The 27,586-nt window shown below is 50.8% G+C and overlaps 1 protein-coding gene and 1 long non-coding RNA gene across 2 annotated transcripts; both read right to left on the bottom strand.

Annotated features, from left to right (window-relative positions):
• Positions 1-114: 114 nt before the first annotated feature.
• LOC130520725 (ribonuclease inhibitor-like) lies at positions 115-27,574 on the bottom strand. Its single transcript, XM_057024433.1, has 8 exons — positions 27,061-27,574; positions 26,069-26,242; positions 25,572-25,745; positions 24,320-24,493; positions 2,100-2,273; positions 1,537-1,710; positions 1,014-1,060; positions 115-903 (listed from the first exon to the last, which is right to left on the bottom strand). The coding sequence occupies exons 1-8, from the start codon at positions 27,171-27,173 to the stop codon at positions 362-364; spliced, it is 1,572 nt and encodes a 523-aa protein (XP_056880413.1). The 5' UTR covers positions 27,174-27,574; the 3' UTR covers positions 115-361.
• LOC130520726 (uncharacterized) lies at positions 4,148-10,250 on the bottom strand. The gene is made up of 4 exons (XR_008949014.1): positions 9,337-10,250; positions 9,114-9,270; positions 7,133-7,430; positions 4,148-4,498 (listed from the first exon to the last, which is right to left on the bottom strand). It is a non-coding gene; the product is annotated as an uncharacterized LOC130520726 (long non-coding RNA).
• Positions 27,575-27,586: the final 12 nt, after the last annotated feature.

Genomic DNA, 27,586 nt, shown 5'->3' on the forward strand with positions numbered 1-27,586 from the left:
TTAATTTTGTCTCTTCTCCGTTCTAAGCTCTCTGTCTCCTCTTGGGATCTATGTTACTGTTTACATCTGTGAGTTCTCGTGGTGATCATGAAGGATGAGGCCAACTTGGCTGAGTCGGTTTGGAAAAAGAAGTTTAATCTCACCAGGAAAATTAAAAATAAAGGACAAAGGTGTAGAAAAACAGCCAGTTTTCCTAGGATCACGTTGCTCTCTCCTGACAACCTGTGGAATCAGCAATAGGAAAGATGAGGTTGGTTGGACAGACGGGACCTTCATGATGAACATCCAGCAGGTCTAGAACTCATATTCAGGCCGTGAGCTCAACCCTCGCGTTTCTTCAGACGGAAGCTTCTCCTGCGGTCTAACACAAATGCACCGAGGAACCGAGCAAGAGCCCAGACCATGAACCAAAGCCGAAGCCAGGGAACAGCGGTTCAGTGAATGTGGTTTTGAAGGTATAGAGGTGGACCGGGGTGTCGGTGGTGATTCTGTAGAAGGTCACAGTGCCAGCGGGGTAGTTCACATAGACTGCGACTCTCCGAAGATCAATGGATGAGAAGGTGAGGAGGGCTACCCTTTTGTTATCGTGGAGGACAGAGTAACCTCTGTCAGAACACACAAGGCTCCAAGACTGCTGATTCCTTCCAAACCAGCATTGGAAACTGCTTCCATGTCTCTGGATCTTTTTGTATGCCACAGAAATGTGAACCCGTCCTGTCCACTCCACCTCCCAGTAACAGCGACCAGTTAGGCTGTTGCTACACAGCAGCTGGATACAGTCCTCAAACCTCTCTGGATGGTCTGGATATGGTTGGTCCTCGACCACTGTTGTCATCACCCTGTTGTTGCACAATTGGATTGACCTGTGGACGGTGTTGGTGTCCACGCTGAGCTCACAGTGATCTAAAGGGAGAGAGGAGGAACCAGGAACCAGCTCATGAAACACAACTGAGTCCACTAACTGCTGCTTTTTTCAGAGCGTGACGTGCTGACGCATCAAGTTGATCACTTACACTTCTTCAGACCACTCTTAAGTCTCTCTTTCCCACAATGGTCCAGTCTGGATTGGGAGAAGACACAGAGGAAATGAAATCCAAGGCAGGACAGAGGTTCAACAGATGCCACCTCAACCTTGAGCTCTACACTGTTTGTCCCTGACTTTGGGTCGGCCTGAACTGGTTTGCTCTTGATTCGGTTTGTGAACCTCAGAGCTGGATTTGTGACATCTCTCCATATGCCAACGTCATGGAGGAGAACTTTGCCTATTTCTCTCTAAGGATTCCCTCCCAGGCAGTGGCTGCAGCCCAGATGGTTGTGCTGGCATCACCTGATCTTTTTGTATCTCTGACGTGACCCTTTTATTCTCCCTTATGTGGGTTCTCGAACCCTGAAGGTCCAGAAAGCATCACATCTCTCTGCTCAGAGGTGGTTCAGATCTCACAATGTGCTGCTTGAACCACCGAACGTCTGGAAGGTCTCCATGCTCATCAATAAATAGTATCAGGTCTTCATTTTAGGGAGGGTGTTTGCATCTACCTGAGAACCTCCAGGCTCAACTCTGGATCCTCCAGAACAGCAGAGAGCTGCTTCGTTCCATCATCTCCAGGATGGTTGAAGCTCAGGTCCAGTTCTTTTAGATGGGTTGGGTTGGACCTCAACGCTGAGGCCAGAGAAGAACATCCTTCTGCTGTGATGAGACAGCCCGATAACCTGCATGCAAGCACATCCACCACACACACACACACCACACACACACACACACACACACACACACACACACGCACGCACGCACACACACACACACACACCACACACACACATCCACCACACACACACACACACACACACACACAAACACACATTCCTCACTAATTAACAGCTCATTTATGCAAAGTTCTGGGTCGTGTGTCGGGGCCTGGACCTGACTGGGGAGCGAAGCACAGGAACCAGAACCAGACTAAGTCATTTTAAAAGCTGTGGGAGTGAACAGTGGTCGGCTGGTCGGCATTTTTGGTAAAGATATTTCCTCTTTTTGGAAGATAACCAACATTTCAAGCTGCCATTTAGAAAAACTGATTATGCTGATAAGGAGCACTAACCTGAGGATCTCCAGCCGGCAGTTTGGACTCTTCAGACCAACAGAGAGCTTGTTCAGCCCTGAATCCCTCAGGTCATTGTCACTCAGGTCCAGCTCCAGCAGACTAGAGGAGGAGGCGCTGAGGACGGGGGACAGAGCTTCACAACTCCACTCCGTCAGATTGCAGTCACTCAACCTGAAAAAAGAAAAGAAGAAGAAAGCAGGAAATCCTTCTGGTTCTCTCCTGCACAATCAGGGACGCAGGCTTATTTCTTTAGTTGACCTTTATGAGGACGGAAGGTGCAATGATACGGAATGAAATCAGTTCTTGGAGTAACTACTGCGACTGCCTAAAACGCTGCCAGATGTGATGCGTGTTGCGGAACACCTGCAGACACCTGCAGACACCTGCAGACACCTGCAGACACCTGCAGAACACCTGCAGTCACCTGCAGAACAACACCTGCAGACACCTGCAGAACACCTGCAGACATCTGCAGACACCTGCAAAACAGCTGCAGACACCTGCAGAAATCTGCAGACACCTGCAGACACCTGCAACACCTGCAGACACCTGCAGACACCTGCAGAACACCTGCAGACACCTGCAGAACACCTGTAGACACCTGCAGAACACTTACATGGCTTTTCTGCAGGCTGTGACCACTGGCAGCAGTCTCAGAAGAACCCACGCTGAAGCAGAGTATTTCTTCAGGTCAAACATCTCCAGGTCTTGTCCTGAGGACAGTAACATGAAGCCAAGAGCTGACCACTGAGCAGAGGAGAGCCTTTCTGTTCTCAATCTTCCGGATCTGAGGTTCTGTTGAACCTCCTGGACCAGTGAACTATTGTTCAGCTCGCTCAGACAGTGGAACAGGTTGATGATTCTCTCTGAGGACAGATTCTCTCCAAACTTCTCCTTGATGTAGCCAATGATTTCCTGATTGGGCTCTGAGCTGCCTTCAAGGTTAATTAGACCTCGTAGAAGAGCCTGATTGGTCGGCAGAGAAAGACCCAAAAGGAACCGCAGGAACAGGTCCAGGTGTCCGTTTTCATTTTGCAAGGCCTCGTCCACCGCACACTGGTAAAAATCAGCCTGTTTGATTTTGGTGTTGAACAGTTTAGAGCGTAAATAATGGAATAAGGTTGGTTTTTCTGACAGTATGTTGGTGCCAGAATTGGTGAATGTCAAATGTGCATGAAGAGCAGCGAGAAACTCCTGAACACTCAGATGGACAAAGCAGAACACCTCCTCCTTGAACAGTCCTCGCTCCCTTCTGAACATCTGCGTGAACACTCCTGAGTAGGCATCAGCCGACCTGACGGTGATGCCACAGTCTCTTAGATCGGACTCGTAGAAGATCACATTGCCTTTCTGCAGTTGTTCAAATGCCAGCTTTGCCAGAATTGGAATCATCTCACAGCTCTCTGGACTCCATTGTGGACCTTTCCCGTCTCCTCTCTTGTTTTTCGGTGTGGACTGAACAAACAGGAAGGAGATGTACATCGCTGTGAGAGTCTTGGGCAGCTCTTCTCGCATCTTCAACACATCCTCAAAAACCTTTGCAGTGACCCAGCAGAAGATTGGGATGTGACACATGATATGGAGGCTTCGAGATGCCTTGATGTGAGAGATGATCCTGCACGCCTGCTCCTCCTCCTTGAACTTCCTCCTAAAGTACTCTTCCTTCTGCACGTCAGTAAACCCTCGCACCTCTGTCCTCATGTCCACAAAATCCGGATGGATCTGATTGGCTGCCGCGGGCCTCGTGGTTATCCAGAGTCGAGCGGAGGGGAGAAGACTTCTGTTAATGAGGTTTGTGAGCAGGACCTCCACCGAGCACGGTGCCTTCACATCTATATCCGCCTCCTGGAATTCATTGGTTCTGGTGTCCATTTCTAGTCGGCTCTCATCCAGCCCATCCAAGATAAACAGAAGCTTGAATTTACAACTGTCAAAATTGGCGTCTCCTGATGACTGCAGAGCTGTAAAGATGCTGTTAAGAGCCTCTATTTGAATGGCCCTGGACTCTTGGATGCACTTATGAGTGAGTTCAGCCAAGGATCGCGTGTCCCCCTCAACAGGTTCAGGTGGCGAAAGGTGAACGGCAATATGAGATGCACGTCTTGATTGGCTCGTTGTTCTGCCCAGTCCAACACAAACTTGCGGATTAGAAAGGTTTTGCCAATTCCTGCATTTCCGTTGGTCAGAACAGTTCTTATGGGTTTATATTTCCCAGCTGGAGGTGTAAACAGGTCACTGGGACTAATGGGTTGTTCTGTGTCTGAAGGGTTCCCAACCATGTCAATCTGAGTGACCTCGTGCTGAGCATTGATGTGTATGACGCCACCGGTGGTGACGTACAGCTGTGTGTAGACGTCGTCCAGCCGTTGCTCGTCTGCCTTCTCATCGCAGCCTTCCTGCACACACATAAACTTGCTCCTCAGGTTTGACTGAAGGTTTGATTGATAAGAGCCGATGGGGACGTGTTCACATGTGGGACCTAAAAGCAAAATATACATGCACATGTGTTAGTCGATATATTCAGCAGATATGAATATATTATATATTTATTCCAGAGTGCTTTGAGCTGATGTTTTACAGTTTATCTTCTTCTCAGGTCCAGTTGGACCTCACATTTCAAAAAGACAAGAACAGCATCACTGAGTAAAACAATCCCAAAAACTTAAGTAAAGAACTCAGAAGAGCATTTAAAGCAGGTACGACTGGAATTCTTTCAGACTGACGCTGCAGCAATTTGCTGTTGATGCTGCTGTTGAGATCTGACGCTCAAAGTTTCAGACTGGATCAAGTTTCACTGATTCCAGATCAGGAAAAACAATGAAAGTGGTGGCGGGTCTCAGCAGGTCCGAAGGGTTGATCATGAGTTCTGAACTTGATAGGAGACAAACCTCCATTCCAAGAAAAGACGGTGCAGCTTCATCTGGAAGGATGGGTTAACCCTAACCCTAAGCATGCCTCCTCAGTCAGACCACTTCCTGTGTGTCTTGGTAACAGTTAACTCTAAATTTATGACATTTTAATGACGTTAGTGGTTATGATGGTCACTCCATCCATGCTTTATTAAACCTCTATCCATGCCTTTATTACACCTCTATCCATGCCTTTATAACACCTCTATCCATGCCTTTATTACACCTCTATCCATGCCTTTATTACACCTCTATCCATGCCTTTATTACACCTCTATCCATGCCTTTATTACACCTCTATCCATGCCTTTATTACACCTCTATCCATGCCTTTATTACACCTCCATCCATGCCTTTATTACACTCTATCCATGCCTTTATTACACCTCTATCCATGCCTTTATTACACCTCTATCCATGCCTTTATTACACCTCTATCCATGCCTTTATTACACCTCCATCCATGCCTTTATTACACCTCCATCCATGCCTTTATTACACCTCTATCCATGCCTTTATTACACCTCATCCATGCCTTTATTACACCTCCATCCATGCCTTTATACACCTCTATCCATGCCTTTATTACACCTCTATCCATGCCTTTATTACACCTCCATCCATGCCTTTATTACACCTCTATCCATGCCTTTATTACACCTCTATCCATGCCTTTATTACACCTCTATCCATGCCTTTGTTACACCTCTATCCATGCCTTTGCTACACCTCTATCCATGCCTTTATTACACCTCTATCCATGCTTTATTACACCTCTATCCATGCCTTTATTACACCTCTATCCATGCCTTTATTACACCTCTATCCATGCCTTATTACACCTCTATCCATGCCTTTATTACACCTCTTCCGTGCCTTTATTACACCTCTATCCATGCCTTTATTACACCTCTATCCGTGCCTTTATAACACCTCTATCCGTGCCTTTATTACACCTCCATCCATGCCTTTATTACACCTCTATCCTGCCTTTATTACACCTCATCCATGCCTTTATTACACCTCTATCCATGCCTTTATTACACCTCTATCCATGCCTTTATCACACCTCTATCCATGCCTTTATTACACCTCTATCCGCCTTTATTACACCTAATCCATGCCTTTATTACACCTCCATCCATGCCTTATTACACCTCTATCCGGCCTTTATTACACCTCTATCCATGCCTTTATCAACCTCTATCCATGCCTTTATTACACCTCATCCGTGCCTTATTACACCTCTATCCATGCCTTTATTACACCTCTATCCATGCCTTTATTACAGCATGGCCCGTCTGTCCTCTCCTGCCCGTTCCCATATTCTCCTACATAAATGCACATATTGCCGGTCTTGGTTTTCTCTGGTCTTGCTGATCCTGGATTCGCTCCATCAGGACCCGGAGGATGAAGGTGGGCCACATCTCTGATGAGGACGTCTGAAGATGCACCTGGACCTGGTATATTACTGTTAATGCTGATGTGCTCTGTGCACGTGGCCTCTGCTGCACGTCTGCCCGTCCCAGGGAGACGGATCCCTCAGCTGTGGATCTCCTCCAGGTTTCTCCAGGTTTTTCCTGACCTGGTTTGAGGGCAAGGACGGAGGACGTCACACCTGTGCTGCCTGTAAAGTCCTCTGATGCAGCAATCTGGTGATTTTGGGCCTCAGGGCGGCTGATCGGCTCCCGGAGGCACCAGAATCTCAGCAGAACCACCTGGAGTGCTGCTCCTAAATCATGAAGCCATCTGCCATCGGACGTTAGACAGCCTCCTTTACTCCACATCTTTAAAAGCCATCTCAAAATGCACCTTGGTCCGGCTATGAGACTTTGATCCTGCTTTTATTGTTTGTGTCGTTTCTTCCGTGTTCTTTTATTTACTTATTTTATCTGAGCTGCTTTATAATTGTAATGATTGTTTTTAGTGCTTTATGAATATCATCATGAAACAACTCTGGAGTTCTCTGAAACATTTTAGTGTAAAGATGTTTTACCCGACGTGTTTTGAGCTTTCTGTTCTCCGTTCAGCACTTTATTCTCAGCAACACTGATAACGAACTAGAGAAACAGTTTAACCTTTAACCTCTCCTGTATTAAAGGCTTTAGAACAGAAACTGACCTTCTGGATCTGAACTGTCAGTGAAAAGATTTTGCAGAATGTCGTTCCGAGGTATCTTCTCTAAAATCTTCTTGGTGACTTCCAGGGCTCCTTGATCTTTGTAAGCCTTCACCATCAAATCCACAACGACCGTCCTCTCTCTGGTCTCTAGTTGGTAGTTTTTAATCGGGTTGAAGCCTCCCATGACTCCAGGATCTTTCAGGTAAAATTTGAATTTAGTGAATTCTTTCTTAGTTAAATCCTCCAGAACATTCAGCAGGGTCTCTTGGGCCATTGTAGCGTCCTGCTGGCAGTAGACCTGCAATCAAGTGAGTGAAGGAACATATCAGGAGTGAACTTTGCACCTTCTCTTCAGAGCCTCCGTCACCAAACACCATCGTACAGGAGATGGTTTAAAGGTTGAATGAGTCATTTACGATGGTCCAAAGTTGGTTGTCAGTAACGGGACATGAAGGAGGGAGGGAGGGAGGGAGGAAGGGAGAGAGGGAGGGAGGGAGGAGGGAGGAGGGAGAGGAAGGGAGGGAGGGAGGGAGGAAGGGAAGGAGGGAGAAGGGAGAGGGAGGGAGGGAGGGAGGGAGGAAGAAGAAAGAAAGTTTAATAAAGCAGATTCATGGTTCCTTGGCTAACATTGCATCACTCTGTGTACTAGGGTAAACCAGGGTTAACTAGTCGCAGGGTCAACTAGACCCAGGGTCAACCTAAGGTTAACCGGGGCTAACTAGTCCCGGGGTTAACCAGTCCTAGGGTTAAGTAGCCCCCGGTTTAACTAGTCCCGGGGTTAACTAGCCCCAGGTTGAACCAGTGTTAAACAGTGTCAACCCAGGGTTAACCAGCCCCAGGGTTAACCAGTCCCAGGGTTAACCAGCCCCAGGGTTAACCAGTCCCAGGGTTAACCAGCCCCAATGTTAACTAGCCCCAGGGTTAACCAGTCCTAGGTTAACCAGCCCCAGGGTTAACCAGTCCCAGGGTTAACTTGCCCCAGGCTTAACCAGCCCCAGGGTTAACCAGTCCCAGGGTTAACTAGCCCCAGGGTTAACCAGTCCCAGGGTTAACCAGCCCCAGGGTTAAACCCCAGGGTTAACCAGTCCAGGGTTAACCAGTCCCAGGGTTAACTAGCCCCAGGGTTAACCAGCCCCAGGGAACTAGTCCCAGGGTTAACTAGTCCCAGGGTTAACTAGCCCCAGGGTTAACCAGTCCCAGGGTTAACCAGCCCCAGGGTTAACCAGCCCCCGGTTTAACTAGTCCCGGGGTTAACTAGCCCCAGGGTTGAACCAGTGTTAAACAGTGTCAACCCAGGGTTAACCAGCCCCAGGGTTAACCAGTCCCAGGGTTAACCAGCCCCAGGGTTAACCAGTCCCAGGGTTAACCAGCCCCAATGTTAACTAGCCCCAGGGTTAACCAGTCCTAGGGTTAACCAGCCCCAGGGTTAACCAGTCCCAGGGTTAACTTGCCCCAGGCTTAACCAGCCCCAGGGTTAACCAGTCCCAGGGTTAACTAGCCCCAGGGTTAACCAGTCCCAGGGTTAACCAGCCCCAGGGTTAACTAGCCCCAGGGTTAACCAGTCCCAGGGTTAACCAGTCCCAGGGTTAACTAGTCCCAGGTTAACCAGCCCCAGGGTTAACTAGTCTCAGGGTTAACCAGTCCCAGGGTTAACCAGCCCCAGGGTTAACCAGCCCCAGGGTTAACCAGTCCCAGGGTTAACCAGTCCCAGGGTTAACAGTCTAAAAACATGAACGTTGGCTGATTGGAGACCCACAAAGATGAAGTGTTGCTGCACCACTGCCAATAAACCGTTAGTTCAACTGGCCAAAGCAACTAACAACTTTTCTTAACTAAAACTAAACTAAAACCTTGATATCCTCCTTTTATGGAAAAATACAAATGTTTCGTTGTTCATTTGAAGCGCTGCATCAGGGTTAACGCTGCACTTCTAGAGGGTTCCAATGACCCGGTTTGACCTTTGACCTGTGGCCAGACTTACATCTCAGTCGCTGTGGGGGGGGGGGGCGGGGTTAGAACATGCCCACCCCCAAAGGTGCTGCGCTGAGCCGCCTGCGTCACGGCGACCAGCGTGTTGGTGACGGCGGTGCCCATGGTGGTGCCCATGATGACGGGGATGGCCAGCTCCACCGTCAGTACTGCCAGAGCACATTCTTACTCACTGACATCACCTGTGGGGGGGGGGGGGGGGGGGTCATACTCACGTCCAGAGGAGCCCATGCTGACGACGATGGAGGAGGAGGTGGACGAGCTCTGGACCAGCAGCGTGACCAGGATGCCCATCACCAGTCCGGCCACTGGGTTGGACAGGACCCAGCTGTCCTGGAAGATGTTCCCTGCTGCTTTACCTGGATGTGTTCAACCAAAGGTGGTTCAGGTGGAGCCTCCTGAGGCAGCAGCACCTGCGCTGGATGGTCCAGGCCTACAGAGCGTCCCCGTGAGACCCCAGACGCTCGGGAGAACCGCGGTTACCTCCGATGAGCTGGAAAGCAGAGGTGAGGACGTCGAGGGAGCAGATGAAGACGTAGAGGAAGGCGAGCAGCAGGAGCAGCTTCCCCACCGAGCGGGACACCCGCAACACTTTACCCAGAGGATCCAAAGCTGAGCAGAACCAGCAAAGGTTGAAGAAGAAAGATCATCTGGTTTTAAATTCTCTTTCCTGGATCAGTGTAAAGATTTAGCGTTAGCAGTGAAACAGGGGCACAATTCCAGATCTTGAGATTTAAGGAATAGTCCTGGAATAGCTGATTATTAATAGGTTCACGGTGGTCCTTCAGATGGATTATTATGGGGTTCTGTCCTCAGATTACAACTATTGAGTATGAAAGGGAGGAAAGTTCCTGTAAAAGAAAGTGATGATTACGTCCTTTGTTTTGGGGCATAAATTCTTCTTTATTAAGAAGAATTGTGGGTCACCCTGGAAAGTTTTGGAAATGCTGGAAATGCACGTTGTTACGATTCCGTAGTCGGATCCCTGAAAACACCTGTGCAGGTTACAAGTGATACCTGACCAGGGGACACCAGCGTCCTGCAGCTCTGGGACGTCCCACCGGTCGGACTCCTGCGTCTCAGCTTCCATCAACACCACAGTGGAGCGCAGACTGAGGACAGCTAACACACACACACCACACACACACACAACCACACACACACACACACACACACACCACACACACACCACACACTCACACTCACACACACACACACACACTCACACACCACACACACACACCACCACACACAAGCACACACACACACACTCACACACACACACACACAACACACACACACACACACACACTCACACACACACACACACCACACACACACACACCACTCTCACACACACACCACTCATACACACAACTCACACACACACACACACACACACTCACACACACACACTCACACACACACTGTGACGACCCTGGCTGTGTCTTCTCTGCCTGCCTCTGTTCTCTCCTCCCTTCTGCAGGCAGTGGGTGGACCAACTGCTGCTAAGTGGCGATCCAGCTCACCTGGACTGATCAGCTGTGAGGGCTATAAATGCTCCACAGTCTGGGCAGTCACTCTCTTGCTTGGCTCCCTCCAGGACTGCTTGGGTGTTCTGCTTTGGTTTGTTGTTTTGCCTGATCAATCAATAAATTCCCTTTGTTCTAAAATCCATCCTGTGTGTTATCCCTACTTTGTCTGATCCATGAGCTGGTTCATGATAAAATGGGGGCTCGTCCAATCGATTAGGGAAAGGATTTGATTTAGAGGGAGGAATACACTTTGGGTGATGGTGTCAGGGCTTAGTTTTGATTACGTTTTTGTGTTCAAGTTTTTCAGAAGACCGGTGAGTTTTTCTGGGTAGGTGTTTTTGGAGTCTCACCCCCTGGTAGGTTTATCCCATGGGTTCTGTGTAGGGAACCTGTGGTGGCAACTTTTATGTGGTGGTGAAAGTGAGTAGAGCTATATGCTCAGGTTCACGTCCAGGGGTTCCTGGAAGTGGCTGCATAGCAGGTGCTTTCCAGCCCCGCTGGGTTCTGTGATTAAAAGCCTCTCACCGGTAACTGCTTGAAGACTAGGGTTGAGCTTAGTTAGGACGATTTTTTTTCCAGTTTATGGTAGAGGGGGTTGATGACTCTTGTTTGGAGGTACAACGGAGTATGGATTCCTTGGTAGAGGAGTTTGTTCAGTCTCCCACTGAGGAGTTGTTGGACCAATGCACCAAAGATCAACTTTTGAAAATTGCTGAGCACTTTGGAATTGAAATCACAGATAAAAAGCTGAAAGAAATGGTAAGGGTGGCGGTGAAAGAAAAGTTGATTGAAGATAAAATATTGGTAAAAAAGGAGCTGAGTAAAAGATCTTTGTTCATGCCATCAGCTAGGGTGGAGTCTTTAACATTTGAACAACAAAAAGAACTTCTGAGGTTACAATTTGAACATGAAACTTTTAAACAGAATAGGGAATTGGAAATGGAAGTCATGAGGCAGAAAACTGAGAGGGCTAAAGTTGAGCTAGAGCAATGTCGACTAGATCTGTTAAAGGAAGGAAAGCTGTTAAATACTGGTTCTGTTCCGGAGAAGGGTGTTTTTGATGTACTAGCTAATTTGCGTTTGGTTCCAAGCTTCACAGAGAGGGATCCAGATCTTTTTTTTCCTTATTTGAGAGAGTGGCAGAGACCAGGGGTTGGTCTGATGACGATCGCACCCTCCTTCTTCAGTGTGTTCTGATTGGCAAGGCACAGGAAGCTTATGCCTCACTTTCCAAATCAGAGGGCCGAAACTATGACCATGTCAAGGCAGCGGTGTTGAGAGCATACGAATTGGTCCTGAAGCTTATAGGCAGCGCTTTAGGAGTGTTCGTAAACAGGATACACAGACTCCTGTGGAATTTGTGCGTAAGTTGGACACTCAGTTTCATCGTTGGTGTGGTGCATCTGGTGTTGAAACCTTTGAACAACTGAGTAACCTCATTATTGTACTTGGCGCCGCGCGAGTGGCAGCCTGTAACAACAGCTCCCGCTCACCCTCGAGCTTTTCCTTTACTTTTTTCTTCTTTTCCGCACCTACTACCTTTGTTTTTGGTGCGTTCGGTTTGTTTCATTTACCCTCACCATGTACGTAAGACTCATGGAGTTTGCACTGGTGGTTCTTCTAATTTCTTCACTTTTTGATACCGCGTCCGGAGACCCTTCGCGGAGCCGCGGCTCGCTTGTTTACAGCAGGGATCAGCTGTTCGCCCTGCGGAGCTCTGCGCCGCTGCCCAAGGAGCGACCCGATGTGCCCCCCGAGCTGAGGAGGAGGAAACGGGGATGCCGCGCCGGGGTCGAGCGCCGTGCCAGGAGGAGACGCTATCGACCCGTCCTGCCCTCCATCATCATGGGGAACGTCAGATCTCTCCCCAACAAGATGGACGAGCTGGCGGCGCTGACCCGGCATCAGCGGGAGTACCGGGAGAGCAGCCTGCTGCTGTTCACGGAGACCTGGCTAACCGCGCTAACTCCGGACACGGCCGCACAACTTGAAGGATTTACTCTTTTACGGGCAGACAGAAGCAGGGAGAGTGGTAAGAGGAAGGGAGGAGGACCGGCAGTGTTTGTGAACGATAGATGGTGTAACCCTGGGCACATCACTATCAGGGAGCAGCACTGCTGTAAGGACATCGAACTGTTAGCCGTTAGCATGAGGCCTCACTACCTGCCGAGGGAGTTCACACATGCCCTCGCGGTGGTTGTGTACATCCCCCCCTCTGCTAACGCTGATGCAGCCTGTGATGTCCTGCTCTCAGCAGTGAGCAGGCTGCAGACACAGCACCCTGACGCCCTCCTCCTCATCTCTGGAGACTTCAATCATGCCTCTCCATCATCTTCTCTGCCCAAATTCACCCAGTATGTCACATGCCACACCAGGGACAATAAAACACTGGACCTCTTCTATGCCAACACCAAGGAGGCATACCACTCTCTCCCACTCCCTCCCCTGGGCCGTGCCGACCACAACCTTGTACACCTCCAGCCTGTGTACAAACCTCTTGTGCAGAGGCAGCCTGCTGTCACCCGTACAGTGAAGAAATGGTCCGAAGAAGCCGAGGAGGCCCTGAAAGACTGTTTCAACACGACCCTGTGGGATGTATTCAGCGACGCCCATGGGGAGGACATTGACAACCTCACCAGCTGCATCACTGACTACATTAACTTTTGCGTGGAGAACACCGTACCCACCAGGACTGTATGGAGCTTCTCCACCAGCAAGCCCTGGATCACCCCAGACATAAAGGCCCTCCTGAAGGAGAAGAAGAGGGCTTTTGTGTCTGGAGACAAGGAAGAGCTGAAGACTGTGCAGAGGGAACTGAGGAGGAAGATCAGACAGGAGAAGGACAACTACAGGAGGAAGATGGAAAACCAGCTGCAGCAGAACAACATCTGTGGGGTATGGAAGGGCCTGAAGACCATCTCGGGCTTCAAGGAGCAGAAGTCCCAACCTGTGGGTGACCGGGGGTGGGCTAACGACCTGAACTTGTTTTTCAATAGATTTGATCAGGTAACCACCCCTCCCCCGGCCCAGTCTCCTCTGCTGCTACCCCCGCCACTGTCTGTGCCTGCAACCCATTGTTCCTCCTGTCCCCCTTCCTCCCTCTCTCATGAACTTCAGCTCACACATTCCCGACACTTCACACCCTGGCCCATGCCCATCCCCCCCACCAACACCTCCCTGCTCCAGCCTGTCCCTCACACCACACCAGGTGAGGAAGGCCCTGAAGAAGAACAGGGCCAGGAAAGCGACAGGTCCGGATGGCATCAGCTCCAGGCTCCTGAAGTCCTGCGCAGACCAGCTGTGTGGGATCTTCAGTCACACGTTCAACCTGAGCCTGAGGCTGGGGAGAGTGCCACAGCTGTGGAAGACGTCCTGCATCGTCCCAGTGCCGAAAACACCGCACCCCAAGGAGCTCAACAGCTACAGGCCGGTGGCTCTGACGTCTCATCTGATGAAGACGCTGGAGAGACTCATCCTCGATCACCTGCGCCCACTGGTGAGCTCCTTCATGGACCCGTTGCAGTTCGCCTACCAGCCGAGCATCGGGGTGGACGATGCCGTCATCTACCTCCTCCACACCTCCCTCACTCACCTGGAGAAGGCTGGAAGCACTGTGAGGATCATGTTTTTTGATTTCTCCAGTGCATTCAACACCATCCAGCCCAGGCTGCTGGGGGACAACTGGAGGTAGCTGGGGTGGATCACCACCTCACAACATGGATTCTGGACTACCTCACACAAAGACCACAGTTTGTGAGGGTGAAGGGCTCCGAGTCAGATCGGCTTCTCTGCAGCACCGGTGTCCCGCAGGGAACAGTTCTGGCTCCTTTCCTGTTCACCCTCTACACCGCGGACTTCTCCTACAGCACATCTTCATGTCACCTCCAGAAGTTCTCTGACGACTCTGCTGCTGTCGGCCTCATCACGGACGGGGACGATACGGAGTACAGGGAACTTATTCAGGGCTTTGTGGACTGGAGCCTGCGGAACAACCTCCAGATCAACGCTGGCAAAACCAAGGAGCTGGTGGTGGATTTCCGCAGGCGTAACAACCCCCCGCCTGCACCAGTGAACATCCTGGGAACGGATGTTGACGTGGTGGAGTCCTACAAGTACCTGGGTGTTCACCTAAACAATAACCTGGACTGGACACACAACACAGACGCCCTGGTCAAGAAGGGCAACAGCAGACTGTTCCTGCTCAGGAGGCTGAGGTCTTTTGGAGTGCAGGGACCCCTCCTGAGGACTTTCTATGACTCTGTGGTGGGATCAGCCATCTTCTACGGGATAGTCTGCTGGTCCAGTAGCATCACAGACAGGGACAGGAAGAGGATGGACAGACTGGTAAGGAGGGCCAGCTCTGTCCTGGGATGTCCCCTGGACTCAGTGGAGGTGGTGGGAAATGGGAGGATGATGGCTAAGCTGTCATCCATGTTGAACAACACGTCCCACCCCCTACAGGACACCCTGACAGCACTGGGCAGCTCCTTCAGTGAGCGGCTGCTCCACCCTCGCTGTGTGAAGGAGAGGTATCGTAGATCTTTCCTGCCGGCTGCTGTCAGACTGCACAATAAACAGAACAACCGCTAACACAATCTGAATATTATATATTCTGATATGTATATTGTATTCACCCTCTGTACTATGTACAGGTACACAGAGGCCGAGTATCCATTTATCTGGATTATTGTAAATATCCACCCTCTTTGTATATTCCATTTGATTCTATCTTATTTTTTCCCCTGAGTGCTCTTGTTGCTGTTGTTGCACTGTAAATTTCCCCGTGTGGGACAATAAAGGATCTGAATCTGAATCTGAATATTCTGGAGCAACTAAAAAGCTGTGTGCCTGACAGTATAGCTACCTTTATAAATGAAAGAAAGGTTAAAGTTCCTCAAAAAGCAGCTGTGCTAGCTGACGAGTATGTTTTGACTCATAAGAGCCATTTCCTCCCTGGGAGGCTGGAGTCAGTTTCACCCCCCTGGGTTGAACGTCCATCTTGGAAAAGGTCTGAAGATGGTAGTACTTGTAATTATTGCAAGCGAAAGGGTCATTGGAAAAATGAGTGCCCTGACAAACCCCAGTCAAATGTTGGGCAGGTTAAGTCTAGTGTTTTGGTTGCACCACGGGGTATGTCTGGGGTTGCGCTGCAGTCCAAAACTGTGGATATGAAGGCAGATTATTCAGCATTCCTTTCTAAAGGCTTGGTGTCCATTCCAGGGACTGATAGAAAGATTTCTGTGACCATTTTACGAGACACGGGTGCGTTAGACTCTTTTGTGCGAGAGGCAATCTTGCCTTTTAGCTCAGATACTGATACTCGTAAGTGTGTGGTTGTCCGTGGAATGGGTTTGGTCCCTCTTTTTGTCCAATTATACAGAATGGAACTTACCTCTGCCTTGGTGTCAGGTGAGGTAGAAGTGGCTGTTCGCCCTGAACTTCCTGTTGATGGGGTAGACCTGATCCTTGGTAATGACTTGGCAGGTGATCGGGTGTGGCCAGATCAGGTGGGGTTCCAGGCCGACCATGCTCCTGTTCTGGTGCCCTCCATGTCCCAGGAGTGTGCCACTGTGTCAGAAGTGTTTACCGCCTGTGCAGTAACCCGTGCTATGGCCCAAGCTAACATTAGTGCTGCTTGTGAAAAGAAGGCTGAGAAAATGCCTCTTTTCATACCTGTCCCTCTGCAGTCTCTCCCACATGGTGAGTTGAGTAAGGAGCAGAAAGTAGATCCTTCATTGAGAGGGTTGTTTGACCAAGTTTCTCCCATGGAGGACTTTAATGATGCTTCTCAGGGTTACTTTATACTCCATGACCTTCTGGTGAGGAAATGGGTTCCTCATATGGACAACCTCTTGGGCAAAGCTGTCATCCAGATACTGGTACCGTTAAAATTCAGAGACCTGGTGTTAAAGACGTCACATGATGATATTGCAGGGCACATGGGGGTCAGGAAAACCTGCGCTCGCATCCTGGGTTGTTTTTTTTGGCCTCGTTTAAGACGGGATGTTTCAGATTTGTCAAAACTTGTCATACTTGTCAGTTGACCAGTAAGCCTAACCAGTCCATTGCTCCAGCACCGCTGTATCCAATTTCAGCTATTGGTTTGCCAATGGAATATTTAATCATTGATTGTGTGGGACCGTTGCCTCCTTCAAAGTCTGGTAGCCAATATCTGTTAACGGTCATGTGCCAAGCTACCTGTTACCCTGCTGCATACCCGTTGCGATCGATAACTGCTAAATCCGTAGTTAAGGCGCTGACTCAGTTTATTTCAGTGTTTGGCATTCCAAAAGTGGTGCAAAGTGATCAAGGCTCCAATTTCACTTCTAAGTTGTTTGCACAGGCATTACAGCAATTGAACATCCGTCACAATGTTTCGTCTGCATACCATCCAGAAAGCCAGGGTGCTTTAGAGCGTTTTCATCAAACCTCGAAATCACTCCTGCGTTCTTTCTGCACGGAGCTTGGTCGTGATTGGGAGGAGGGATTGCCATGGTTGCTGCTTTCGGCCAGAGAGGTGGTTCAGGAAAGTATGGGGTTTAGCCCTAATGATTTGATTTTTGGACACACGGTGCGTGGACCTTTGGCTGTGTTGCAACCAGAGTGTCAACCCTCTACACCACCACAAAACTTAATTGAGTATATTGATGGTTTTAGACACAGATTGTATGTAGCTAGGCACTTGGCAAAAGAGAAATTACAAACTTCCCAGAAGAAGATGAAGGCATGGTTTGACCGTTGTGCTGAGCAACGGCAGTTTACCTCTGGGGACCAAGTCCTGGTTTTGTTGCCAGTAGTGGGTTCACCATTTCAAGCTCGTTTTGCTGGCCCGTTTACTGTATTGCACAAGGTCTCTGAGCGGGACTATATGGTTGCTATGCCTAAACGGAGGAAACTTTGTCATGTCAACCTGATGAAGCCTTATTTTGTTCGAGCCACACTGCCTGTGGGTGCACGTACATCTCTGTCAGGGGGAAACCCAGCTCTTTGTGTTAATGAGGCCGCTGACCAGGTTGGTGCTGGTGGGGGGTCAGCCGAGGGAGAGGGGAGGTGTCACCTGATGATGGGGTTTTGCATGGACGTCTTAAGAACTCGGAAGTGTTACAAGCATTGCCTAACTTTCTGGGGCATCTGGATGAGGACAACGAGTTAAATTAGTTAAGTTAGTTGAACTCATAAACAGTTTTCCTGAGGTGTTTTCAGACGTTCCATCACGTACAGGTTTAATAGTGCACGACATCGATGTGGGCAGTGCTGAGCCAATTAAGCAACGTTTTTATCGAGTTTCTCCTGAGAATGGGTGCAATTGGATGAGGAGGTACAGTATATGATAGACAATAAAATTGCAGAGCCTTCAAGGTCTAGCTGGGCGTCACCTTGTCTCCTTATTCGAAACCTGACTCTTCCTTTAGGCCGTGCACTGATTTTAGGAAGGTAAATGGTGTAACCAAACCAGATGTGTTTCCCTTGCCCTGAATGGAGGATTGTATTGACCAAGTAGGTTCAGCCAAGTATGTCAGTAAGATTGACTTGCTGAAGGGTTACTGGCAAGTCCCCTTGTCTCCCCGGGCTCGGGAGATTAGTGCTTTCGTGACCCCTTCTGGACTGTACTCCTACGCGGTAATGCCATTTGGTCTGCGCAACGCCCCGGCCACCTTTCAAAGGCTCATGAATCAGGTGGTCTCTGGTCTTGCTGGGTGCGGTCTATTTGGACGACGTGGTGGTTTTTAGTGACACCTGGGAGGACCATCTCCAACGGGTTAGAGCATTGTTGGAGAGGCTTGTGTGGGCTCAGCTAACAGTTAACTTGGCTAAGTGTGAGTTTGCAAAAGCAACAGTGACTTATTTGGGCAAGGTAGTTGGTCAGGGGGTGGTCCATCCAGTTGATGCTAAAGTTGTGGCTATCCAGCGGTTTCCAGTTCCTCTTATTAAGAAAGAGTTGATGCGGTTTCTGGGACTGGTAGGGTACTATCGGAGTTTCTGCCGTAACTTCTCTACCATCGTAGCCCCTCTGACAGACCTACTGAAAGCTAAAGCCAAGTTTGTTTGGTCTTCGGAGTGTCAATTGGCTTTTGATACTGTCAAGTCCCTCCTGTGTGCTTGTCCAGTGCTGGCTGCCCCACAGTTTGATAAGCCTTTCATACTGCAGGTTGATGCCAGTAATGTAGGAGCAGGTGCGGTCCTCTTACAGGAGGAAAAATCTGGTGTCAACAAACCGGTCAGTTTTTTTTCCCGAAAGTTTCATTCCCACCAATTGAACTATTCTGTGATTGAAAAAGAGGCACTTGCCTTGATTTGGGCTCTGAGGCATTTTGAGGTGTACATAAATACGGGTGCTCCCGTGAAAGTGTACACTGATCATAACCCGTTAACCTTTTTACAGACCCTACAAAATCCAAACCAGCGTCTGATGAGGTGGGCCTTATATTTGCAGCCTTATCAGCTCGATATTTGTCACATCAAGGGCACGGAGAATGTTATGGCGGATGCCCTGTCTCGTGCTTTTTGAGTGGTATAGATTTTACTGTTTGTTGTTATCTGCCCTGTCTGTTGTCTTAGGTACACGGTAGCCGAAGCCTAAGGGAAATTCTTCTGCAGGGTTAAGTACTGTCTTTTCAGGTGGTGACAGCATACCCTACCAACCTAAGGAATTTGGCCACAAGGTAACTGTAGCCACCTGAATCTGAATACTAATACAGTCGGTTTTTTTTGCTTAGGTTCCGGGGTCAGTTTTGGGTACGTTTTTTCGGATGACCTTGGTGGTCTCCGTTCTTATGGGTGGGGGTGTGACGACCCTGGCTGTGTCTTCTCTGCCTGCCTCTGTTCTCTCTCTCCCCCTTCTGCAGGCAGTGGGTGGGCCAACTGCTGCTAAGTGGTGATCCAGCTCACCTGGACTGATCAGCTGTGAGGGCTATAAATGCTCCACAGTCTGGGCAGTCACTCTCTTGCTTGGCTCCCTCCAGGACTGCTTGGGTGTTCTGCTTTGGTTTGTTGTTTTTGATCATCAATAAATTCCCTTTGTTCTAAAATCCATCCTGTGTGTTATCCCTACTTTGTCTGATCCATGAGCTGGTTCATGACACACACTCACACAGTCACTCACACACACACACTCACTCACACACACACACACACACACTCACTCACACACACACCACTCACACACTCACTCACAACACTCACTGTTCTTTCATCCGTGGGGGCGAAGCGGCACAGCGTTGAGACGGGTGGAGGCCGCAGACCGCGGACGCCCTCGCCGTGGGGGCGGAGCGGCACAACGTTGAGACGGGTGGAGGCCGCAGGCCGCGGACGCCCTCGCCGTGGGGGCGGAGCGGCACAGCGTTGAGACGGGTGGAGGCCGCAGGCCGCGGACGCCGTCGCCGTGGGGGCGGAGCGGCACAGCGTTGAGACGGGTGGAGGCCGCAGGCCGCGGACGCCCTCGCCGTGGGGGCGGAGCGGCACAGCGTTGAGACGGGTGGAGGCCGCAGGCCGCGGACGCCCTCGCCGTGGGGGCGGAGCGGCACAGCGTTGAGACGGGTGGAGGCCGCAGGCCGCGGACGCCCTCGCCGTGGGGGCGGAGCGGCACAGCGCGTTGAGACGGGTGGAGGCCGCAGGCCGCGGACGCCGTCGCCGTGGGGGCGGAGCGGCACAGCGTTGAGACGGGTGGAGGCCGCAGACCGCGGACGCCCTCGCCGTGGGGGCGGAGCGGCACAGCGTTGAGACGGGTGGAGGCCGCAGGCCGCGGACGCCGTCGCCGTCGCCGTGGGGCGGAGCGGCACAGCGTTGAGACGGGTGGAGGCCGCAGGCCGCGGACGCCCTCGCCGTGGGGGCGGAGCGGCACAGCGTTGAGACGGGTGGAGGCCGCAGGCCGCGGACGCCCTCGCCGTGGGGGCGGAGCGGCACAGCGTTGAGACGGGTGGAGGCCGCAGACCGCGGACGCCCTCGCCGTGGGGGCGGAGCGGCACAGCGTTGAGACGGGTGGAGGCCGCAGCCGCGGACGCCGTCGCCGTGGGGCGGAGCGGCACAGCGTTGAGACGGGTGGAGGCCGCAGACCGCGGACGCCCTCGCCGTGGGGGCGGAGCGGCACAGCTTGAGACGGGTGGAGGCCGCAGACCGCGGAAGCCCTCGCCGTGGGGGCGGAGCGGCACAGCGTTGAGACGGGTGGAGGCCGCAGACCGCGGAAGCCCTCGCCGTGGGGGCGGAGCGGCACAGCGTTGAGACGGGTGGAGGCCGCAGGCCGCGGACGCCCTCGCCGTGGGGCGGAGCGGCACAGCGTTGAGACGGGTGGAGGCCGCAGACCGCGGACGCCGTCGCCGTGGGGGCGGAGCGGCACAGCGTTGAGACGGGTGGAGGCCGCAGACCGCGGACGCCGTCGCCGTGGGGGCGGAGCGGCACAGCGTTGAGACGGGTGGAGGCCGCAGGCCGCGGACGCCCTCGCCGTGGGGGCGGAGCGGCACAGCGTTGAGACGGGTGGGGGCCGCAGGCCGCGGACGCCCTCGCCGTGGGGGCGGAGCGGCACAGCGCTGAGACGGGTGGAGGCCGTAGACCGAGGACGCCGTCGCCGTGGGGGCGGAGCGGCACAGCGTTGAGACGGGTGGAGGCCGCAGACCGAGGACGCCCTCGCCGTGGGGGCGGAGCGGCACAGCGTTGAGACGGGTGGAGGCCGCAGACCGCGGACGCCCTCGCCGTGGGGGCGGAGCGGCACAGCGTTGAGACGGGTGGAGGCTGCAGACCGTGGACGCCCTCGCCGTGGGGGCGGAGCGGCACAGAGTGGCTCCTCTGGCAAAGGTTGATCCCCTGACAGTGAGGTCATGGAGGTGGAGGTGCAGAAGTGCGCCGTGCGCTACAGTGCACACTCGTGCAGCCATGTTCTATTGTGGGGGCACGACCTGATTTTTCTATTGATTCTCCTAATAGGAGCAGCCGTTGATCAATAGTCTAAATATCAATGGCCTGTTTCAGCCTGTGAAGCTGTTAATGATGCTGTGAGGGGAAGGAAGGCCTCACTGATGCATTTAGTTCTAACTATATATTCAGCCGTATATGTAGAATACTTCATCTTTACTGCACCAGAGCTACGATGGCTGAACATCTCAGACGTGCTCCACAATCCCACTGTGATCCAGTTTATTTCTGATTCCTGCTTCATTGGAATTGTGATCAAAAATCCCGGACTGCTTTTGTGTCGTCTTTAGTCACGAGTCCGGTGCTGTTCTAGACCTTCACCCACCCCCCACCCCCCACCCCCCACCCCCCAGCATGGCCGTGATCAGCACTACAGTTAAAACATAAATATTGGAATATCAGAAATGTCCTCTTGACAACATGCAGATGCTGTTTCCTCTTGTATTGTGATTCACCATGAGATTATTTTTAAGTCGAGGGCGACTCTGAAGATGCTTGTTTTTTAGAATACAGATTTATACTGATGATCACAGTTGTGTTATATGGTGCCTACAACATTTGCTCCACTAGATGGCAGCCTTTCCAGAGCTCTATGATTATTTAGCTGGCTGTGGAATAACATTCTAAACACCCCATAGTTCACGCTTGGACAATTCAAGACCCTTAAAAATGTATCTGAGTGAGAATTGACATTGCTTTTCTGATGTTGGATGTTAATTTTGTCTCTCGTCCGTTCTAAGCTCTCTGTCTCCTCTTGGGATCTATGTTACTGTTTACATCTGTGAGTTCTCGTGGTGATCATGAAGGATGAGGCCAACTTGGCTGAGTCGCTTTGGAAAAAGAGGTTTAATCTCACCAGGAAAATTAAAAATAAAGGACAAAGAGGTGTAGAAAAACAGCCAGTTTTCCTAGGATCACGTTGCTCTCTCCTGACAACCTGTGGAATCAGCAATAGGAAAGATGAGGTTGGTTGGACAGACGGGACCTTCATGATGAACATCCAGCAGGTCTAGAACTCATATTCAGGCCGTGAGCTCAACCCTCGCGTTTCTTCAGACGGAAGCTTCTCCTGCGTTCGAACACAAATGCACCGAGGAACCGGTCGAGGACCCAGACCATGAACCAAAGCCAAAGCCGGGGAACAGCGGTTCAGTGAATGTGGTTTTGAAGGTATAGAGGTGGACCGGGGTGTCGGTGGTGATTCTGTAGAAGGTCACAGTGCCAGCGGGGTAGTTCACATAGACGGCGACTCTCCGAGGATCAATGGATGAGAAGGTGAGGAGGGCTACCCTTTTGTCATCGTGGAGGACAGAGTAACCTATGTAAGAAACACAAGGCTCCAAGACTGCTGATTCGCTCCAAACCGGCTTTGGAAACTGATTCCATGTCTCCGGATCTTTTTGTATGCCACAGAAATGTAAACCCGTCCTGTCCACTCCACCTCCCAGTAACAGCGACCAGTTAGGCTGTTGCTACACAGCAGCTGGATACAGTCCTGAAACCTCTCTGGATGGTCTGGATATGGTTGGTCCTCGGCCACTCTCCTCATCACCCTGTTGTTGGACAATTGGATTGACCTGTGGACGGTGTTGGTGTCCACGCTGAGCTCACAGTGATCTAAAGGGAGAGAGGAGGAACCAGGAACCAGCTCATGAAACACAACTGAGTCCACTAACTGCTGCTTTTTTCAGAGCGTGACGTGCTGACGCATCAAGTTGATCACTTACACTTCTTCAGACCACTCTTAAGTCTCTCTTTCCCACAATGGTCCAGTCTGGATTGGGAGAAGACACAGAGGAAATGAAATCCAAGGCAGGACAGAGGTTCAACAGATGCCACCTCAACCTTGAGCTCTACACTGTTTGTCCCTGACTTTGGGTCGGCCTGAACCGGTTTGCTCTTGATTCGGTTTGTGAACCTCAGAGCTGGATTTGTGACATCTCTCCATGTGCCAACGTCATGGAGGAGAACTTTGCCTATTTCTCTCTAAGGATTCCCTCCCAGGCAGTGGCTGCAGCCCAGATGGTTGTGCTGGCATCACCTGATCTTTTTGTATCTCTGACGTGACCCTTTTATTCTCCCTTATGTGGGTTCTCGAACCCCGAAGGTCCAGAAAGCATCACATCTCTCTGCTCAGAGGTGGTTCAGATCTCACAATGTGCTGCTTGAACCACCGAACGTCTGGAAGGTCTCCATGCTCATCAATAAATAGTATCAGGTCTTCATTTTAGGGAGGGTGTTTGCATCTACCTGAGAACCTCCAGGCTCAACTCTGGATCCTCCAGAACAGCAGAGAGCTGCTTCGTTCCAACATCTCCAGGATGGTTGAAGCTCAGGTCCAGTTCTTTTAGATGGGTTGGGTTGGACCTCAACGCTGAGGCCAGAGAAGAACATCCTTCTGCTGTGATGAGACAGCCCGATAACCTGCATGCAAGCACATCCACCACACACACACACACACACGCACACATACACACACACCACACACACACACATCCACCACACAAACACACACACACATTGCTCACTAATTAACAGCTCATTTATGCAAAGTTCTGGGTCGTGTGTCGGGGCCTGGACCTGACTGGGGAGCGAAGCACAGGAACCAGAACCAGACTAAGTCATTTTAAAAGCTGTGGGAGTGAACAGTGGTCGGCTGGTCGGCATTTTTGGTAAAGATATTTCCTCTTTTTGGAAGATAACCAACATTTCAAGCTGCCATTTAGAAAAACTGATGATGCTGATAAGGAGTACTAACCTGAGGATCTCCAGCCGGCAGTTTGGACTCTTCAGACCAACAGAGAGCTTGTTCAGCCCTGAATCCCTCAGCTCATTGTCACTCAGGTCCAGCTCTAGCAGACTAGAGGAGGAGGCGCTGAGGACGGGGGACAGAGCTTCACAACTCCTCTCCCTCAGATTGCAGTGACTCAACCTGAAAAAAAAAAGAAGAAGAAAGCAGGAAATCCTTCTGGTTCTCTCCTGCACAATCAGGGACGCAGGCTTATTTCTTTAGTTGACCTTTATGAGGACGGAAGGTGCAATGATACGGAATGAAATCAGTTCTTGGAGTAACTACTGCGACTGCCTAAAACCCTGCCAGATGTGATGCGTGTTGCTGAACACCTGCAGACACCTGCAGAACACTTACAGGGCTTTTCTGCAGGCTCTGACCACTGGCAGCAGCCTCAGAAGAACCCACTCTGAAGCAAGAGCTGACCACTGAGCAGAGGAGAGACTTTCTGTTGTCAATCTTCCAGATCTGAGGGTCTGTTGAACCTCCTGGACCAGTGAACTATCGTTCAGCTCGCTCAGACAGTGGAACAGGTTGATGATTCTCTCTGAGGACAGATTCTCTCCAATCTTCTCCTTGATGTAGCCAATGATTTCCTGATTGGGCTCTGAGCTGCCTTCACCGTTAATTAGACCTCGTAGAAGAGCCTGATTGGTCTGCAGAGAAAGACCCAAAAGGAACCGCAGGAACAGGTCCAGGTGTCCTTTTTCATTTTGCAAGGCCTCGTCCACCGCACACTGGTAAAAAATCAGCCTGTTTGATTTTGGAGTTGAACAGTTTAGAGCGTAAATAACGTAATAAGGTTGTTTTTTCTGACAGTATGTTGGTGCCAGACTTGGTGAATGTCAAATGTGCATGAAGAGCAGCGAGAAACTCCTGAACACTCAGATGGACAAAGCAGAACACCTCCTCCTTGAACAGTCCTCGCTCCCTTCTGAACATCTGCGTGAACACTCCTGAGTAGGCATCAGCCGACCTGACGGTGATGCCACAGTCTCTTAGATCGGACTCGTAGAAGATCACATTGCCTTTCTGCAGTTGTTCAAATGCCAGCTTTGCCAGAATTGGAATCATCTCACAGCTCTCTGGACTCCATTGTGGAGCTTTCCCGTCTCCTCTCTTGTTTTTCGGTGTGGACTGAACAACCAGGAAGTAGATGTACATCGCTCATCCATAAATAGTATCAGGTCTTCATTTTAGGGAGGGTGTTTGCATCTACCTGAGAACCTTCAGGCTCAACTCTGGATCCTCCAGAACAGCAGAGAGCTGCTTCGTTCCATCATCTCCAGGATGGTTGAAGCTCAGGTCCAGTTCTTTTAGATGGGTTGGGTTGGACCTCAACGCTGAGGCCAGAGAAGAACATCCTTCTGCTGTGATGACACAGCCCGATAACCTGCATGCAAGCACATCCACCACACACACACACCACACACACACACACACACACACACACACACCACACACACACACACACACACATTTCTCACTAATTAACAGCTCATTTATGCAAAGTTCTGGGTCGTGTGTCGGGGCCTGGACCTGACTGGGGAGCGAAGCACAGGAACCAGAACCAGACTAAGTCATTTTAAAAGCTGTGGGAGTGAACAGTGGTCGGCTGGTCGGCATTTTTGGTAAAGATATTTCCTCTTTTGGAAGATAACCAACATTTCAAGCTGCCATTTAGAAAAACTGATGATGCTGATAAGGAGCACTAACCTGAGGATCTTCAGCCGGCAGTTCGGACTCTTCAGACCAACAGAGAGCTTGTTCAGCCCTGAATCCCTCAGGTCATTGTCACTCAGGTCCAGCTCTAGCAGACTAGAGGAGGAGGCGCTGAGGACGGGGGACAGAGCTTCACAACTCCTCTCCCTCAGATTGCAGTGACTCAACCTGAAAAAAGAATAGAAGAAGAAAGCAGGAAATCCTTCTGGTTCTCTCCTGCACAATCAGGGACGCAGGCTTATTTCTTTAGTTGACCTTTATGAGGACGGAAGGTGCAATGATACGGAATGAAATCAGTTCTTGGAGCAACTACTGCGACTGCCTAAAACGCTGCCAGATGTGATGCGTGTTGCTGAACACCTGCAGACACCTGCAGACACCTGCAGACACCTGCAGAACACCTGCAGACACCTGCAGACACCTGCAGACACCTGCAGAACACCTGCATACACCTGCAGACACCTGCAGACACCTGCAGAACACCTGCAGACACCTGCCGACACCTGCAGACACCTGCAGACACCTGCAGACACCTGCAGAACACCTGCATACACCTGCAGACACCTGCAGACACCTGCAGACACCTGCAGACACCTGCAGAACACCTGCAGAACACCTGCAGACACCTGCAGAACACCTGCAGACCCTGCAGAACACCTGCAGACACCTGCAGACACCTGCAGACACCTGCAAACACCTGCAGAACACCTGCAGAACACCTGTAGAACACCTGCAGACACCTGCAGACACCTGCAGAACACCTGCAGACCACCTGCAGAACACCTGCAGACACCTGCAGACACCTGCAGAACACCTGCAGAACACCTGCAGACACCTGCAGACACCTGCAGACACCTGCAGAACACCTGCAGACACCTGCAGACACCTGCAGTCACCTGCAGACAACTGCAGAACACCTGCAGAACACCTGCAGAACACCTGCAGACACCTGCAGAACACCTGCAGAACACCTGCAGAACACTTACACGGCTTTTCTGCAGGCTGTGACCACTGGCAGCAGCCTCAGAAGAACCCACTCTGAAGCAGAGTATTTCTTCAGGTCAAGCATCTCCAGGTCTTGTCCTGAGGACAGTAACATGAAGCCAAGAGCTGACCACTGAGCAGAGGAGAGACTTTCTGTTGTCAATCTTCCAGATCTGAGGTTCTGTTGAACCTCCTGGACCAGTGAACTATCGTTCAGCTCGCTCAGACAGTGGAACAGGTTGATGATTCTCTCTGAGGACAGATTCTCTCCAATCTTCTCCTTGATGTAGCCAATGATTTCCTGATTGGGCTCTGAGGTGCCTTCACCGTTAATTAGACCTCGTAGAAGAGCCTGATTGGTCGGCAGAGAAAGACCCAAAAGGAACCGCAGGAACAGGTCCAGGTGTCCTTTTTCATTTTGCAAGGCCTCGTCCACCGCACACTGGTAAAAATCAGCCTGTTTGATTTTGGTGTTGAACAGTTTAGAGCGTAAATAACGTAATAAGGTTATTATTTCTGACAGTATGT

Source organism: Takifugu flavidus, unplaced genomic scaffold (assembly GCF_003711565.1).
Source record: "Takifugu flavidus isolate HTHZ2018 unplaced genomic scaffold, ASM371156v2 ctg493, whole genome shotgun sequence".
Classification (NCBI taxonomy): Eukaryota; Metazoa; Chordata; class Actinopteri; order Tetraodontiformes; family Tetraodontidae; genus Takifugu; species Takifugu flavidus.

Coding starts and splice junctions, on each gene's coding strand:
- LOC130520725 (XM_057024433.1), bottom strand. CDS start 27,173: ATGTTACTGTCCTCAGGACAAGACCTGGAGATGCTTGACCTGAAGAAA. Junction 26,243..27,060: donor ACAGCCTGCAGAAAAGCCGT/GTAAGTGTTCTG, acceptor TTCTTTTTTCAG/GTTGAGTCACTGCAATCTGA. Junction 2,274..24,319: donor TGCCGGCTGGAGATCCTCAG/GTTAGTACTCCT, acceptor TTCTTTTTTCAG/GTTGAGTGACTGCAATCTGA.